The sequence below is a fragment of the Perca fluviatilis genome, chromosome 15 (genome assembly GCF_010015445.1).
Source record: "Perca fluviatilis chromosome 15, GENO_Pfluv_1.0, whole genome shotgun sequence".
Taxonomy (NCBI): domain Eukaryota; kingdom Metazoa; phylum Chordata; class Actinopteri; order Perciformes; family Percidae; genus Perca; species Perca fluviatilis.
Window position 1 is genome coordinate 6,018,796 of NC_053126.1, and position 16,926 is coordinate 6,035,721.

The window sequence follows — 16,926 nt, forward strand, 5'->3', positions numbered from 1 at the left end:
GACACATTCCTTTTTGGTTGTGCAATAAAGGAAATAAAAATTACAGATCACAGACTTGACACACACACAGAACAGTCTCGTCTTTAGGGCTTTGTATCTGTTACAGAATTACGATATATACGAATGCCTCTACGGTGATATCGATGCCTCGGGAGTACTTCATTTGATACCCATCATGTGAATGGAAAAATGCAGTTGCGTAATAAAAAGCCACCGCCACTCCTCCCCATCCAAATGATTTTAAAACAATGCATTTTAAAAAGTTGAAATTATTCAAACATTTACTAAATAACTTTCCCAAACTGTACAACGCCAACTTCACCACACCACAGACTGCATGGTTTGCTGCAGCTGTTAGTGGCCAATCACACACTCACACACAAACACACACGCACACACACACACACACACACACACACCTTGAAGAGGAAACACAAGTTCCAAGAATTTACCAGTCATTTTATATATAGTATATAATAATAATTTCATTATTTTGGCAAACTATTTTGTAAACAAAGAACTTTAAAAAACTATTCCTATATTTGCTGCATATTTACAGTTGTTTTCGATTGCTGAACAAAAGTGGGCACAACTGGAGCCACACATGAAAAACTCTGACTCCAGTCTGCATGGCAGCAGTTCATGTGGACCAAACTCTAGTTCCTTTTTCATCGCTTGAACACAGTTTTCAAAACTCTGCACACTTATCCCATGACTTTAACCACAACATGCACAACACTGTGGATTACAGCACTTTGTTCAAATGCTAACACACTGCTGTCAAAACTGTTAACCACACATTCAAAACAGAATTGCTGATTGCAATTTCAGCTGAAAGCCTAAGCAGGTGTCTTGTTTTAGACTAGTTAGTGAACATATATACGGTATTTATATAGAGAAAGCTCAAAAAGCCTTTTTTTGTATACAAACACCAAATAAGAATGAAACAATTATACACTGTACCGTTTGAGAGAAACAAGTAAAAGAGCAAAGATACCAAGATGTCCAAGATGTCTGAGGTTATATACACAGCTATAAAAACAAGTGGAAAATACTCTATCTTTACAATAGTAAAACTGTGGACTTCCTGTTTTTCAGAAAGTAATGGAGGTGAAAGCAATGGAAACACCACATTCATTAGTATTTAGAGATGATGCAGACATCCAATGTGATGAAGAAAACTTGCCGCGTGATGCTAGAGAGAGGCAGGATTAGTCACACTATTCTTTGTTACTGTTATGTACTGTATGTACCTTTTAGTTTTTTCCAGTAATTTCATAAATTACTAGAGACAAAATACTATATTGAAGAAAACTGCTGATTTCCATTCCTTCTTGTTTACCTTACGTAAAGATTGGTATATTCTAAAATCTATATCTTTTCTTTAAAGAAACTATTGAGTAGTGTGAAGTCACTCAAATTGTTCAAACTGTAAAGATGAGAAAGTTTGTAATTTGTGAGTGTTTTTACTCTCAGTGTGTTCAGAGTGACAGTGTGTTATCTCAGTGTATTCTGAGGGACAGTGTGTGTTATCTCAGTGTATTCTGAGGGACAGTGTGTGTTATCTCAGTGTGTTCTGAGGGACAGTGTGTGTTATCTCAGTGTGTTCTGAGTGACAGTGTGTGCTATCTCAGTGTTTGGCTGCACTGAGCCTGTTTTGAGACGTGTGTGTAGAGTTGAGTTGCTGTGAATGAGTTTTGCAGGTGATGTGAACTGTTTAGTTCAGGTGACTGTTGGTCGTGCAGACTGGAGTTAGAGTTTTGCACATGTGACTCCAGTTGTGCCCACTGTCGTTTAGCAATCGAAAAAAAAACTGTAAAGGAAATACTTGTCCACAAAAATACGTAAAATGTTGCGTAATTTCGAAAAGTCCAACATCTGTATGAACATCTATGTACCTTTAGTCCTAAATGACCACTTATTTTCTGTTGATGTAATCTGTGTTCTCTTGAGTTTGACGTGCGTTTCTGATTATTATAATTTTATTATATTATAAGTATCTGTAATGGTATTTTACATATGTTTTATTGTATATTTATGTTCTTGACTGTTGCAGTACTTTGATTTATTGTTTATTTTAATGTTTATTGTATCCACCAAACACACACACACACACAACTTCAAGTATGTAATATAATTATATTATATTATAATAATACATTTGTCAGTCTTGATGTGATTCAGGCTTCTGTAAAGATAAAGCCACTTTAACCAGAGCCCTGACCGTGCCTCTGCAGGAAACTGTAATCACAGGGAACAAAGTAGCCAGTTCCATATCAGCTTGAAAAGTATGCACACGACTCTCAAACAGCTTGGAATGCGTTCATTAGTGTATTTGGTTTCCATTGTGACCACGGGGGCAATGTTATTTTAATTCAGACTATTTATGTTAAAAATGATTGTTAACTGTGACAATATTTTGCATTACAATACTAGATGTTGTAGTGCCTCCGGGATCATATCCTACATATAACATAAAGCTATTTTTCACACACACACACACACACACACACACACACACACACACACACACACACACACACACTGTCAAACTAAAACTAAAAGTGAAGGTACCGGTAACCCCTACATTTATAATCATGCAACGTTTTCTTTTTTCTTCCATGTAAATCAGTCCCTTACTTATGCACCACTGAATCGACTCATGTCGATCATGTGCTAATGAGATTAATTTGTTAAAATCTCTCTCCTCCGTTGTATTTGACTTTATATGTAAAGTCAAATTGATACTTTTAGAAAATGCAATCAATCAAATCAAAGTAAATCCGATGTTTTCAAGAGAAAAGTCTTGCCCAAATTACAAAAACACCTTTTTCTCATTTAATCCTTGAGATATCGAGCCATACAGAATCATTTCCAGGCATTTTACTTCACCTACTGCAAGTACTTAATGCTAATTCTACTCCACTACAATACTGTAACAGTAAAATGTTTCCTACGTGTTTTGATATTCTTCCATATATCCTAAACTTTGGTACATCCCTCTACATTTTTGTACATTCTGTACTAACCCAATTACAGTACTGCTAAATAGTTCTATGTATGTATGTGTTATTTGTTTCTGTATATATTGTTTGTTTATTTTATATTGTTTTTATTTTATGCACCTTCAACCAAGACAAATTCCGAGTAAGTGCTACTTATCTGGCAATACATCTCTTTCTGATTCTGATTTGAATGCAGTAGAAATAACAATCCACTAATATAATGCAATACTGTAATAAAAGACTCTGAAAGGGGTTGTAGTGTATTGTGTCATGCACTTTTATTTTTATATTCCCATTACTGGTTTGGGTTATTTGGCTACTTTTTGGATAAGATATTCAATATTTCATATATATCATCATTCTTTTGTGTGGAATTAAAATGGAATGAAAGTACAATCATAGAGGCTATTGGAGGCCAACTTATCCCTGAGATTTCTTTTAACTACTGCATATCAAGAAAGAAATCAAGCCCATTATACAAATATTAACTTGGTGACATTAATATTTGTATAATGGGCTTCATTTCTAAGAACTGATTGGGTTACTTAGAGTGACCAGAGCTTGCAAAGAAATGAGTAAAAATGAAACTGTCCTTGAACTTTCAGTCTCAGGTTAGCTCCCAACAGTAAATCATCTAAATAATAATACAACTCATTACTCTGAAAGTTTAGGTTGCTAATTACTTTACAAAATTAAGATGTTTGCACACAAAACACATATAGTTTATACAATATGATGTTTTATTATAAATTAAACTACCCAACATTATACAGGCCTACAAGTCCAGCAGATATGATTAGACCATTAAACAGAACTGTTGGGATCGTTTTCAGTTTCTACAATATGAGGATTTTTCTGCATTGAGTTCTTTTACTTTTAATACTTTAAGTACATTTTCCTGATGATACTTACACACGTTTACATAAGTAACATTTTCAATGCAGGATCTTTACTTTACAGGAGTATTTTTACAGTGTAGTATTAGTACTTTTACTGAAGTAAAGGATCTCAATACTTCTTCCACCACTGCTGACCACAGTCTATGCTTTTAAAAAGAGTTAAAGGACAATTCTGGCGCAAAATGAACCTAGGGGTTAATAACATATGTGTACCGTGTCGACCGTTCTCTGGGTTATGTTTTCATGGTAATAGAATGTGTCTGTAGCTAGAAACAAGCTAGCGCAAACCGATGATTAGCTTGTAATGCTAGCTTTCGGGGCAGAGAGTAAATTTCTTTTTTATACCACTAACTGTATTATTTCACTAACTGTATGTGAAACGCACGAACAAACAAGGAAGAGACAGAGAGAGAGAGAGAGAGGGAGAGTGAGAGAGAGAGAGAGAGAGAGAGAGAGAGAGCGAAAGAGAGAGGGACAAGACACTTAATTGCTTAATTGGAGTCACTGCCTCTATATTACAGGCAAACCCTTGTGTTTGTAGTCCAACCAAGTTTTCCGTCCACGGACTGTTGTTCCATCCTACCAACTGGCCAGATCTTCCAGAAATTTCCATTTTGAGGTAAGCTGAATAAAGGAATAGATGATGTATTTATAATGATGTACTCAGATGTGAAGCACGTGTTTCTGAATGAATAGTTTGAAACTTTAAATCTTGTTGTTTTTGTACTTTAGGTGTAAATAAAATAATTTTGGGATATATCACTAATGACCAAAATGAAAAATACTGTCACTTTGATTGCTTTTTGGCAGTTTTATGGTTGGGGATTTTGGGATTTTTTTTTTTATTTAGAATAGTTTTTAAATGGAAAACAAATCATGATTACAAATTTTACAGTAATATCACCGTCTCTATAAATGTCAACAGTTCTTTCATTGGTGATGGAGTAATTTTCTTTTATAAGAGAAATTGTATTTTGTTTCTTTAAGTTTTATCTCTTGTGTTGTCTTCAACCATGGTAAAAATGTATGCGGTCTGTTTTATTAAGCATTAAAGTGTAAATTATCAACTAATTCAGTGTTAAATCTTCTTAGCCAACTTCATTCCAACTTATCACCGCTAGTTTTACACATTTTTTTTGAAGTCATGGTCAATAAAACTAATTCATATTAAATTCTGCCTACATTTTTTTGTTAAAAGACCCAGGAATTCTGAATTATTTTAGCTACTAGTTAAGATCAGAGGAACGTATGTTGATGCATAATTACAGCCTGTTTCGTGTACGGAACTATCCATGTTATTTTTGGGCAATTTGGTTGAAAGAAACCCATATTTTTGATATAGGCACTTTGAAAAGGGGTCAAATGAAAAAGGAGACCAGGATGAAACCTGAAATCTATGAATATTGCATATTAACAATTTGAAGAGCACAGTGTCTTTTCACAAACAGTGTCATGAATCCACAGTCTTCACTATGAACAGTTTTTTATAGGTATTATTTCATTGGTAAAAAGTGTTTTCTCTTTTTTACTCAAAAGTAAACTGTTGATAGCCATTTCTGTGGCTTATCCCGAGATATTGGGATATTGGTTTTGGAAAGAAGGGTTGCTGTAAAAAAGATCTTCAAGTTTGCAATGCCTTGAGCCGCACAAACTAAATCCCATTTACTATACCTTGATTGCACTGGAGCAATGGCAACGAAAAGTCAGAGATGGAAATCTCAAAACCTCAGCAGATGAAATAAAAATCTGCATGGCTTGACACCACTGGGGCTAAATGAGAAAACATCTCTTCATGCAATTTGGGTGAACTGGCCCTTTAAAGTAAGAGCACTAAAGAGAAACTTATTAAATGTTTTGAATAATTTCAAATAAAAAAGAATGATAAAAAAAAAACTTTAATGTCCACAAAATCTGATAATCCAAATTTTACGGAATATAGACCAGATGTAGAAAAAAACCTATGAAAGCAGTAGTACTGGTAGTACTGCTTGTATTGAGTAAATGGGCTAATGGAATCACAAGACCAGTATCATTGCAAAACCTGAATCCATCATCAGATAGAGCACAGACAGCCAGCATTGTGTGGAGGACTCGAACTGATGAGACAAATCAGGAGAAATCTAATTTCCATACAGCGTGAGATGCATTCCCTTGACAACCAACAACAAAAATTGCCCAGCTTTAGTTTTGTGCAGAGGAGTGGTTAAAGGGAATAACTGCTTTCACGTGAGAGCAGATGGGTCATTACTTGGGTCCGTATAGCTACTGATTCCAGGGGGTATTGTTTCACAAAGAAGTAAAATCTGGATGCATTCCATTCTTGTTTACTACATTAATACACAAAGACACCAGTGTTAGACACAGCTGTCCCTTACCAAAAATCAGATAATTGAATTACTGGTTACACTAATGTGAGAAACGTTGGACATCATGTGAAGGAAATGTAAAGGGCAATGAGATGGGCCCATGGTGTGTGTGTGTGTGTGTGTGTGTGTGTGTGTGTGTGTGTGTGTGTGTGTGTGTGTGTGTGTGTGTGTGTGTTTGTACTGTATGTCAGTAAACCTGACACTTCAGGCTTTACTACAGCTATGCTAGTGGCTTTGTGAGATTGTATGTAGGAACAGTGATGCTTTAAGCTAAATGCTAATGTCCACATGCCTATGCTCACAATGACAATGCTCAATGGTGCTGCACGGGGGCAATGGGGGACAGCCACCCTGATGCAATTGCTGCCCCCCCCCTACATGTAATATGTTAGCATCCTAACATGTGCTAATTAGCACTAAACACAAAGCACAGTTGAGGCTGATGGGAATGTCAATGGTTTTGCAGGCATTTGATCATAGTCCAAAGTTTTTGGAGAAATACAATTTTGACTTGACGCTAGGTGAAAAGTTAACAGCTCACCAAACTGTTGTCAAAACTCATCCTGAGGGGAACAGGGATGTTTTAAATTGTATGATTAGCATGTACCTGCAAAAGAGGAAGCTGCAGTTTCAGGACCACATTCCTAGGACCCTAGTTTTTTAGGTGGATGCTAGAATGTAGTTACCAAACATTTTTTTAACCTTGCTACAACCCAACGTTGTAGTGAATAAATATGAGGCTAAACGCAGCAATACTTTATGATTCATTATACGTTACATGAAGAGAGAACCCAAACCATGTCTTTTAACCTAAACATTACATTAACCCTTCACAGCTAGCTAGCTGCTAACTTAAGGAAGTGATGGCACTTGCACAGTATGACTGTTTCATTTGGTAACTAGGGTTGTGAAAAAGCTATCCTAGGACTGCAGTCCTGAAACTGCAGCTTCTTCTATTGCAGGAACATAGTATAGGATTTCATGCCAATATCCTTATCTGTTGTGACACATTTCACACAAACCACCTCATGGTGGCACAAAAGGAAATGTCAGGGAGTCACCAAAGTCATTAGGACCCATATTCCAGTCCCACTATAGTACTTCAACTTCAACTTCAACTTTATTTATTTGTGTCCCCGAAGGGCGATTAGGTGTGCAGCAAGTATAAAACACATACAAGACACATAAATACATACAAGTTCTAAACACAGTCCAACTGGAACACAACCGTAACAGTACAAGGACAATAAATACCAGTAAAAGGTGCATGGATAGCAGCGTCAAAGTAACCTACATAGGGAAAGAAAAAGTGCATATCAGCCTACAACGTTGACACAATATAATTAACAATGACCATTGTCAACAACAACATCAGCATCCCTTACATTACATCACCAACCCCTTTTATCAACATTTCTGACATCCTCAACAGAGTATAGTGGACAGATCAACCAACTGGCATAGACTGGCATTGCCTTTCCTAGTGCCAGGGCCGTGCAGAGACCTTTTGAGGGGCAGGGGCTCAAATTCAAAAAAGGGCACATGAAACAAGATTTGTTAACAATATATGTCATCTTTATTTAAAAAAAACTGTATATTTTACATTTTACATTTTTACATAATACTAAATGGAGCCTTACATTAGACTACATTCACACAAATGTATCCAAAAAATGCAACCGTTGTCCAAGCAAAATGTAAACTTACATACAGTATCCAAACTACAGTATATATAGAAAGTTATAATAATAAGTGTGTATGAACATGTCAGATTCTTGTGTGAAGCACTATATAACCTGTGGTGCTCCTATAACCCAGCTGCTTAGGGATCCACTGTCTTTTGCTGCCTCCTGCGGTCTTTTTTTTTTTCTTTTTTTTTTTTTTTTTCTCCTGCGGTCCTTCCTTTTCTCTTTTTTTTTCTTTAGGGCATCTTTGCACTGTAGCAGAATTCAATATCAAGATTTACAAAAAGAGACAAGATCACAAGATATCAAAAACAAACAGTTTAATTGCAGCTTATAACTGCAACCTGAGCTGACTATCAGATTTCTGTAGCAGTGGGCTAGTAGACTTTGAATCAGAAAGGGATTTGCAAAGGTACGCAGCATGTTTCGGATTATTTTCTCAAAATATAAGGATGTCCTTTATTATGAAGTCAAAATGTATAGACCACCAACCTACACCGTAGACTACAAATAAACTAAACTAATTTCCCAAAGAAGTGACATGTTCTTTTAAGTGGGCTGCTGGTTGAGAGGCAGAAAGCAGATGGAACACACACACACACACACACTTATTTTAACCTACAGAGAACTGCTGCTGTCGTTTCTTGTTTATCACAAAATGTAACGGTGACGCTATTCACGCTATCACACGATGACTCTAGTGTGTGCCCTAATAAAACGAGTAATTGTGGCCGCGGCAGCTTGTGCAGTTACCGCGAAATGTCACTACTTCAAAGTTAGCTGCCTCTGCCACAAATTTAGCTTGCCTGCTGGCTGTTTTCATCCTGGAGGAGACTCGTTAACTAGGGGCAGCGGATAGAGGCTACTATAACAAACCAAATGTGCATCATGCATGCATGCATTCTCATTCACTTCAAAAGCCCACTTACCTGCACTTTAACTTCCAACTTTCTCTCGCTCTTGCTGGCCGCCAACGGACTAACTTGTGTCCAAGTGGCAGGCCTGGCAGGAAGTTGTTTTATCTAGCTAGTTATTATTGTTAAATATTCTTCTTAAATGGACCACCATTGTAAAAGAAAGAATATGAGAAAAAATAAAATATGGACAAGAAAAGGGCAATTTGGCCTTGAGGGCAAAAGGGGCAGGTGCTCAAGCACTCATCGCCCCCCCCTGCTCTGCACATGCATGCCTAGTGCCACGCAAGCAGCATGGATTTAGAGCTCTTGGCTCTAAAAAGAAAGGTTATATAATCCCATCTATCCACTATATTCTGTATCTATTCATTGCTACCTAAATATATTTAGGAGAGCACACCTACTTAGCAGCTTCTGACGATTTTGAGTTTGTTGTGCTGACTTTGGCTGATTATAGTGCCCATATTCAACTCCTGCTTATGTGAAAATATTTTGTTTCTGCTTGTGTTTAAGTGGCATTGTATACATGTAAAACAGCTTTTCTCTGTGCTCTTCATATGCTTCTAATTCTGTTTCACAGTATAACCCATCAAGTAACCTGGCATCACCATTCATGCTTTCTCTCTGTTCCTTCTCTATCAAGCCTCCTCCATATCAACAGGATGACCCTTCTCGACTACCCTGTTCCAGAGTTGGATGTTACCTTGCAAGAGGTGAGCCGTGTCCTGCAGCTCACTTTAGGTCCAGACCTTTACCCAGAGTTCAAAAGTACGTTGGAACAGCAGAGGGATATCCTTCAAGAGGCCCAGCAAAAATTGGCAGCCATTGCTTCAGGCCAAGAAAACTGGGTGACGAAGCAGTTCAAGAGAGGTCTTCTGTCTTGTGATGACCCCCTGCCCACCTCCACTGCCCTCCCTGTTGTTCTTCTTCCTTCCAAAGCAAAGAGAAGTACCCAACTGGGGAGGGCAGCCGCTCTGCTCTGGGCAGCAGCAAAGCTGTACAGTGAGCCCATGTTACTGGAAGGCAATGCACCAATGGAGCGCACACAGCAGTCTGAGTTATTCGCTGCCAGTCGGATTCCTGGCAGGAGTCAAGATGAGATTAAGGTGAGATTACTGGCAGGGCACAACTGGTAAGATTTATCAAAGCAAAATAAAAGAGGAAGAGAAGTTAGAGGTTTTCAATTATCAATTTGTCAGACATGCTCTATTTCTAATCAGTAGTTATTTTTAATCTTTGTTATCTCCAGGTCTACCCAGATAGCCTACATGCCATCATCACCTGTGTTGGAGGAGTGTTCCCTGTTGACATACTGTGGCGTCCCAGCACTGGTGGGCCAGTTTCTGCTCGACCGTTCATTGACATCTACAACCAGCTGGCTCAGGTGATGGATCAACCCAGTGCAGGAAAACAGAATGATCCCTCTGCAATTTGCAGCCTTTCAGCTCTGGGGCGCAAAGTCTGGGCTGCCACCAGGGAAGAGATCCTGGGACAAGGAGGGGATGCAGCGGCATCCCTGGGGCTGATGGAGAGTGCCGTGCTGACACTCTGTCTGGAAGACTGCAATGCCCCCTCTGAACTGGCTGATATTCTTAATGCAGTGAGACTGGGAGGAGGAAGAGACGGTCCATATCTGAGATACTATGACAAGGTATTGAATAGAATCTGGATCAGATTCTATCACACACAACACACACACTTTCTCTCTCTCTCTCTCTCTCTCTCTCTCTCTCTCTCTCTCTCTTTCTCTCTCATACTGTTGAACTTTGCATTTATTAATAATAATGGCATAAAAAGCCCCAGAGTAGCAGTAATTGGGAATTGTATTGTTGCCTTTACTGAAATGGTAGTGTGTCACAAATTGGTTAAATGTGCATTTTAATATTCATACCAGGCTAAATTCAACGACTGAACACATCAGTATGTTATCAGTGCTATTAGAGGTGGTCAGCAAATCACACATTTTAATATATACTAATGAAATAAAACTATTTTTTGTTTTTCTATTTTTTGACAGGTGGTGAACCTGGTGGTGTTCAAGGACAGCACAGCTGGGATGGTGTTTGAGCACAGCGCTGTGGATGGGATGGTGGCTGGGCTTATGACTGAGCATGTGTACAATCTGTCTGAGACTGCTGATTTAGACCTAGTCCATACTGACACAGTAAACGTGAATGGGTCTGTCACAGTAAATAATGTTAATAGTGTTTGTCCAACTTCCCTAACATTCCCCTTGCAAGGAGTAATTACCCCCAAAGTGAGCCGTGACTTGAAAGCAACACACCCAGTTCTCACTTTTGATGTGTCTTCCTATCCTGATGTTTTTTCTGCTCTCAGAGGGCAGAGAGGCCTGTATGATGCTTGGATCAACTTCTCTTTGCAGCTTTCCCTGAGGCAGACTCTTGGGGAATCTGCTTCCAATCACATGCTTGTTACACCTACCCATATGCGCCACTACAAACATGGCCGTTGTGATCCTACTTATTCACTCACTAGGCATTCTCAAAAGTTAGTAGGTGCCTTGACGTCTTGCATTGGCCCAGATAACACAATTGAATACACTACTGACCTCCTACGCTTGTTCCATGTTGCATTTTTGGAGCATAAGAGCCTCATCAGAAATACCAAAAGTGGTCAAGGAGTTGGTCCCCACCTAGCTGCCCTGCGCCGATTATTGCCATTTGACAACCCATTGAAGAATTACCTGGACCCCTTTGGATGTCCATCTGTGTACCTCACAGGTACAGATCGGATGGAGGGCGTGGAGTGTGGAGTAGGGAATGTTTATGCACAAGATCAGCTGGCTGTAACCTACCTTGGAAAAAGAGACAAGGTCCGCATTGTGCTTAATGGGAAGGGGAGCTTTGCTCTGGCACTGGAAAAGCTTCAAGAAAGCCTGAAGATAAATCTGAAGTTAGTGATGCTTCTAGCTGTTAGATATGCTATTGCACACCAAATGGGAGCCCTGGAGCATCTACTGAATCAGGTTCAAACAGAGAAAATGAATGGAGAGACAAATCACTGTCCAGAAATCCCAAACAATGGCAAAACTACTGTTGACTCCACCTCTGGCATGAGCACAGACTACACTGTGATGATCCATGGTGGCGCTGGAGAGGAGATAATGCTGAACACCGAAGTGATTGGCGTTATTGAGTTTGCTCTACAGACAGCCTTAACCCTTGGATCCCGAGTGCTTCAACAAGGTGGAAGGAGTCTGGATGCAGTTCAGAAGTCAGTAGAAGCTCTGGAGGACTGCTTCCTGTTCAATGCAGGTAAAGGCTCAGTATTCAACAAAGATGGCAAAAATGAAATGGAAGCAACCATTGTGGATGGCAATGCAATGAGGTCAGGATCTGTTGCTTGTGTGCAAAGTGTGAAGAACCCAATAAAAGCAGCCAGATGTGTCATGGAGAAGAGCTCACATTCACTCATAGTGGGAGGAGGAGCTGAGGACTTTCTGCAAGGGTTTGAGGAGAAGGAGAAACCTGTTGGGCCTGAGTATTTCTACACCGATATACGTTACAGACAGTTAACTGCAAAGCTCACTGTTGGAAACACCTCAAAAAACAATCACCCTCAGACAGTTGGAGCTGTGGCCTTGGATCGTTGGCATGGGTTGGCTGCTGCATCGTCAACAGGGGGATTAGTCGGAAAGCTTAAAGGGCGAGTTGGGGATACAGCAGTAGTAGGGGCAGGAATATATGCTGATGACAAGTTAGCTATAACCTGCTCTGGAGATGGAGATGTATTTCTGAGGCAGACTGTTGCACAGAAAATAGCCAGTCTCTACCACCACAAAGGCTATAGCCTTAGGCAGGCATGTAGAGAAGTGATGGCTGAAAATCTAGATGGGGTCTGTGCAGGAATCATTGCTGTGGACACGAAAGGTGATGCTATAATTGAAACGAATGCTGGAGTGATGTTTGTGGCCTCAATGATAGGTGGCATTTCACGAGTAGAGGTCCTCCGGCCCCTGAAGAGCTTCTCTGATGTGATCTGGGAAACAGATGAGCTAGTTGCCTACCTAAATCCCAACCCCTGGATCTCTGGGTCAACCATTCTGACTAGAAAGACTCTTAGTGGGGCAAGCAGCATCTTCCAGTTGGCTTCACCTGATTTTGTGGCAATACTACAAGGAGCAAGAGCTGTGTCAAGCTTGCTATGTGAGCGACTGGGAGTGCAGCGTTGTGCCTTGGTTTTCAATCCAACCCCTGATCAGCCAGCACAAATCAGACTGCTCCCACTTCATGGTGTAGAGCCAAAGTGGCAGCCCCATCTTGCCAATGAAGAGGAATTCCACACTCACGATCCTGGCTACTGCACCTCAAAAAGTGGCCCCCGCTGGGATGAGGAGGCACTGGCCCAGGTTCAAGCCAAGATTAGAAACGGACTGCCAACACCAAATGCACCTTCTTGCTTTGACTTTTTTGGAGATGCTTCCAATGATAACCTGTTCAGTCGTATTGTACGCGGAGAGCAGCAACAGTGGAGAGTGTGGGAAGACAGTGAGCATGTTGCCTTCTTGACACCGTACCCAAACAGTCCTGGACTAACAGTTGTAGTGCCACGCAAACAACTGTCCAGTGACATCTTTAAACTGGAGGAAGCTGACTTCAACACTCTGATCTTAGCCACTTATAAAGTTGCCCGACTTCTAAAAGACGGAATGAGAGCTCGAGGTGTTGCGCTGATCTTTGAGGGCTTTGAGATTGACTATGCTCATGCCAAGCTAATCCCTCTGTTACCTTCACCAGATGGCACTAAGCCTTCTGAGCTGCAAAAAGAATGCTACCAAAGCTACCCTGGATATGTGTCATCATTGGATGGCCCAGCTGCTGACCCAGAGTCCATCAAAAGGATCCACACAAAAATCACCCAGTGCAGGCCTCCTCATTCATGGCAAGACCCTCAGTCTCACTCCACGCTGGCCATCAAGAGCCAGTGGTATCGCAACCTGTTCCAGATTCAAAACACTCTCTTCCACAGCACAGTGGAATATTTCCACAGTTCCTGCCAGTACTCCTACGCTTTAACCCCTCTCACCACAGACACCATCTCTTCGCCAATGGGCTTGGGATCTGACTCAGAACCAGTTTCTGTAAACATGCTGGGCCAGGACATCTATCTGGCTGACTCAATGCAATTTGTACTTGAATACTTCCTTCGCTTCCAAGACAACCTGCCGGGGACGTATTACATATCCCCCAGCTTCAGAGGGGAAGATCCTGATGCCACACACTTGAACCAGTTCTACCACGTGGAGTGTGAACTGTTGGGTGACATGGACAATGCCATTTCCATAGCAGAGGGATATTTGGCTCATCTCACCAAGTCCATGTTGCAGAAACACTCAGATATGATTCTCAACACTGCCGGGACCCTTACACATGTCAAAGCCATGCTGAGTAAGCTGGATGGAAAAACCCCACTCCCAAGAGTCCCTCTAGACCAGGCCATTCCCATGATGCCATCTGCTGACTGCTTAGATTGGGTACAAGATGGCCAGCCGCATTTTGGCAGAAAGCTTACACGCAAAGGAGAGCGTGTCTTGATAGAGAAATATGGTGGCGCTGTTTGGCTGACTGAGATGGACCATCTAGGAGTTCCCTTCTACCAGGCCTATGTGGAGGGAACTGGACGGTGCAAAGCCAAAGCTGCTGACCTTCTCCTGGGGCTGGGTGAGACTGTGGGTCTAGGTGAACGTCATTCCACCCCTGAGATGGTACTGGAGGCCCTCAGGCACCATGCAGTGCCAGAGCAGTCCTACAAATGGTACACTAACATGCGTCAAGTGAAACCACTCCTCTCCAGTGGATGGGGCATGGGGACGGAGCGCTATTTGTGTTGGCTGCTTCAGCATGATGACATCAGAGACATACATATCATTCCTAGGATGAAAGGAATGAAGTACATGCCCTGATGTAATCCACAGGTCTACAAGCCATTAGATGTGATATAATTGTAATAATGGGGCCAGATATTATACAATATGGATTTTATACATAACAACGCCTCAATAGTCCAGACTTTGGACTTTCATCCAGCTTTAAGTGTCCTATAATCCTTCATTGTAGATTACTAGAGAAAACGTACTACAACCCTTTAATCTACCCGTCCCTTGTACTCTTCAAAGTATAATGTTTCTGAAAATGTGTGCTTTGGCACTGCAACACAGACTGGAGGTGTCATTGCAGTAAATTAAATTTAAAGGTTACAGGAAGTAAATCAGCAGTTGTTTGTTAAATGTTAACATTTAGAGTTGGTTTCTTTTCTTGGTGGTAAAGCTATAGTACCAATGTAAATGCAAAGAGAGAATACATAAATTGTGTAAGTACAACTTGAATTGTTTCAGCATATTCATTTCTTGGTGTAAGACTTAATAACTATTTAATAATTAAAGTGAATGGATACTTTTTTTCCAGAATATGTAAGACAACATGAAGGTGAACATGTGTTTAAGTCCTTGGCCCTAGATGTTTTATAATTTTTTATGCAAGCAAATTGTTCCTCAATATGTTTTTGTTTTATATCTATCATAGTCTTTGTATTACAGGATTTTTGTGAAAGTCATATGGATCGTTAAGCTAAACCAATAATGACTTTTGAAACAGATATCAGCACCATCTGGATGGAATAATGACAAGGTCAATAGGACCTGTTCCCAGAAGCCTCTGATCAGACATTCATAGGCCCCTTTGCATAGAGACAAATATCACAAAGCTAAGATGTGTATGCATAAATGTAGCATTTTCAATTTTAGATAAAGAATGATAGGATAGAGTGTGATTGGTAAATATATTTATCATGGTCTCAAGGACAACAAGGTAATTACACAGCGTATACCAACTATTTAAAGAGTAACTTAACACCTCCTAGTGGTTTAATTTCTTACCTTGCTGTAGTGATGTACAATTGTACTCCAGGGCCCTATGACATCACAGCTGGGTGCGGTAACGGGTACACCAAAGCACACTTATTCTTTCTTTTTTTTTAGTTTGTTTCACCAAGGAAAGCACACTTGTGACTACACCCAACTACACTCATCAGTGTTGCTGATGTGGTCAGAGGTGAAACAGGTTTGAAATACTCAATCAGAGAGGACAGTAAAAAACATCTTTTCAGTTTGATGTTAAGTTAGTCTTTAAAATGACAACAGACCTGATTGACCAATGTCAGTGTACAACCATTTATCAGTTTACCATGCATACCTGAGCCATGTGATGAAAGTGGCTGAACTCTGCATTGATCTGCAAAGTTGGGTCACCAGTTCTATCAACACTCTGACATTACAGGTAGTCAGTTTTCAATGTTCAAATTATAAATATTTTTTTATGCAACTTAAAAGAAGATAATTTGGATGTTTTTATTAAGGCTGTACAATCTCAGTGAAAATGGCTCAGTTCACCTTTAACCTTATAAAGAATGCTTTGAAGATGTCGCCCTCCCCAAACTCATCACCCTTTCCCAAGGTAATGTTGCAAAGGCTTCCATTGTACATGAAACTCAACTTTTGCAAGGTTTGTCCCATTTATTCTATCTAAGTATCAAGACAATGTTTATGAATAAAATCAAACATAGCAAGCCCAACAGTGTGTTTGAACGTCTCTGGCCTGTGATTTGCATGTGGCCATCTGATATGAAATAAACACCATAAGGGCCAACACTGCAAATATGTTGATTAATATTTGATTGATGAATATTTGATCGATCGACTATTTAGAAACACAATTGTGGTGTGCACAATTATAACACACACATTTTGTCCTGTAAACCATTTACATCATTGGCATAGTGGAGGTGTAACTTCAAGCGGAAACCACCTAATATGACATCTGAACAGAAACACCATCCGGCAACATTTGTGTGGTTAAAATAGAAAAAACAGTGCCGGATGCTCAGTTGTGTAGCGATTTATCTCTTATAGATTGTAATCTGTTGTAATTATCTTGCTTTCCAGTGGGATATAGATATTTCATAAATAACACTTAGAGAGAATTTTTTTTTTTTAATCTGTTTTCAGAAAAGAACTAATGACATTACCCCTCTCAGTCTAG

The 16,926-nt window shown here is 39.9% G+C and overlaps 1 protein-coding gene across 1 annotated transcript; it reads left to right on the forward strand.

Moving 5' to 3' along the window:
- The first annotated feature begins 4,438 nt into the window (after positions 1–4,438).
- LOC120575455 lies at positions 4,439–15,285 on the forward strand. The gene is made up of 4 exons (XM_039826251.1): positions 4,439–4,523; positions 9,513–9,975; positions 10,119–10,520; positions 10,887–15,285. The coding sequence occupies exons 2-4, from the start codon at positions 9,532–9,534 to the stop codon at positions 14,790–14,792; spliced, it is 4,752 nt and encodes a 1,583-aa protein (XP_039682185.1). The 5' UTR covers positions 4,439–4,523; positions 9,513–9,531; the 3' UTR covers positions 14,793–15,285.
- The last annotated feature ends 1,641 nt before the right edge of the window (positions 15,286–16,926 follow it).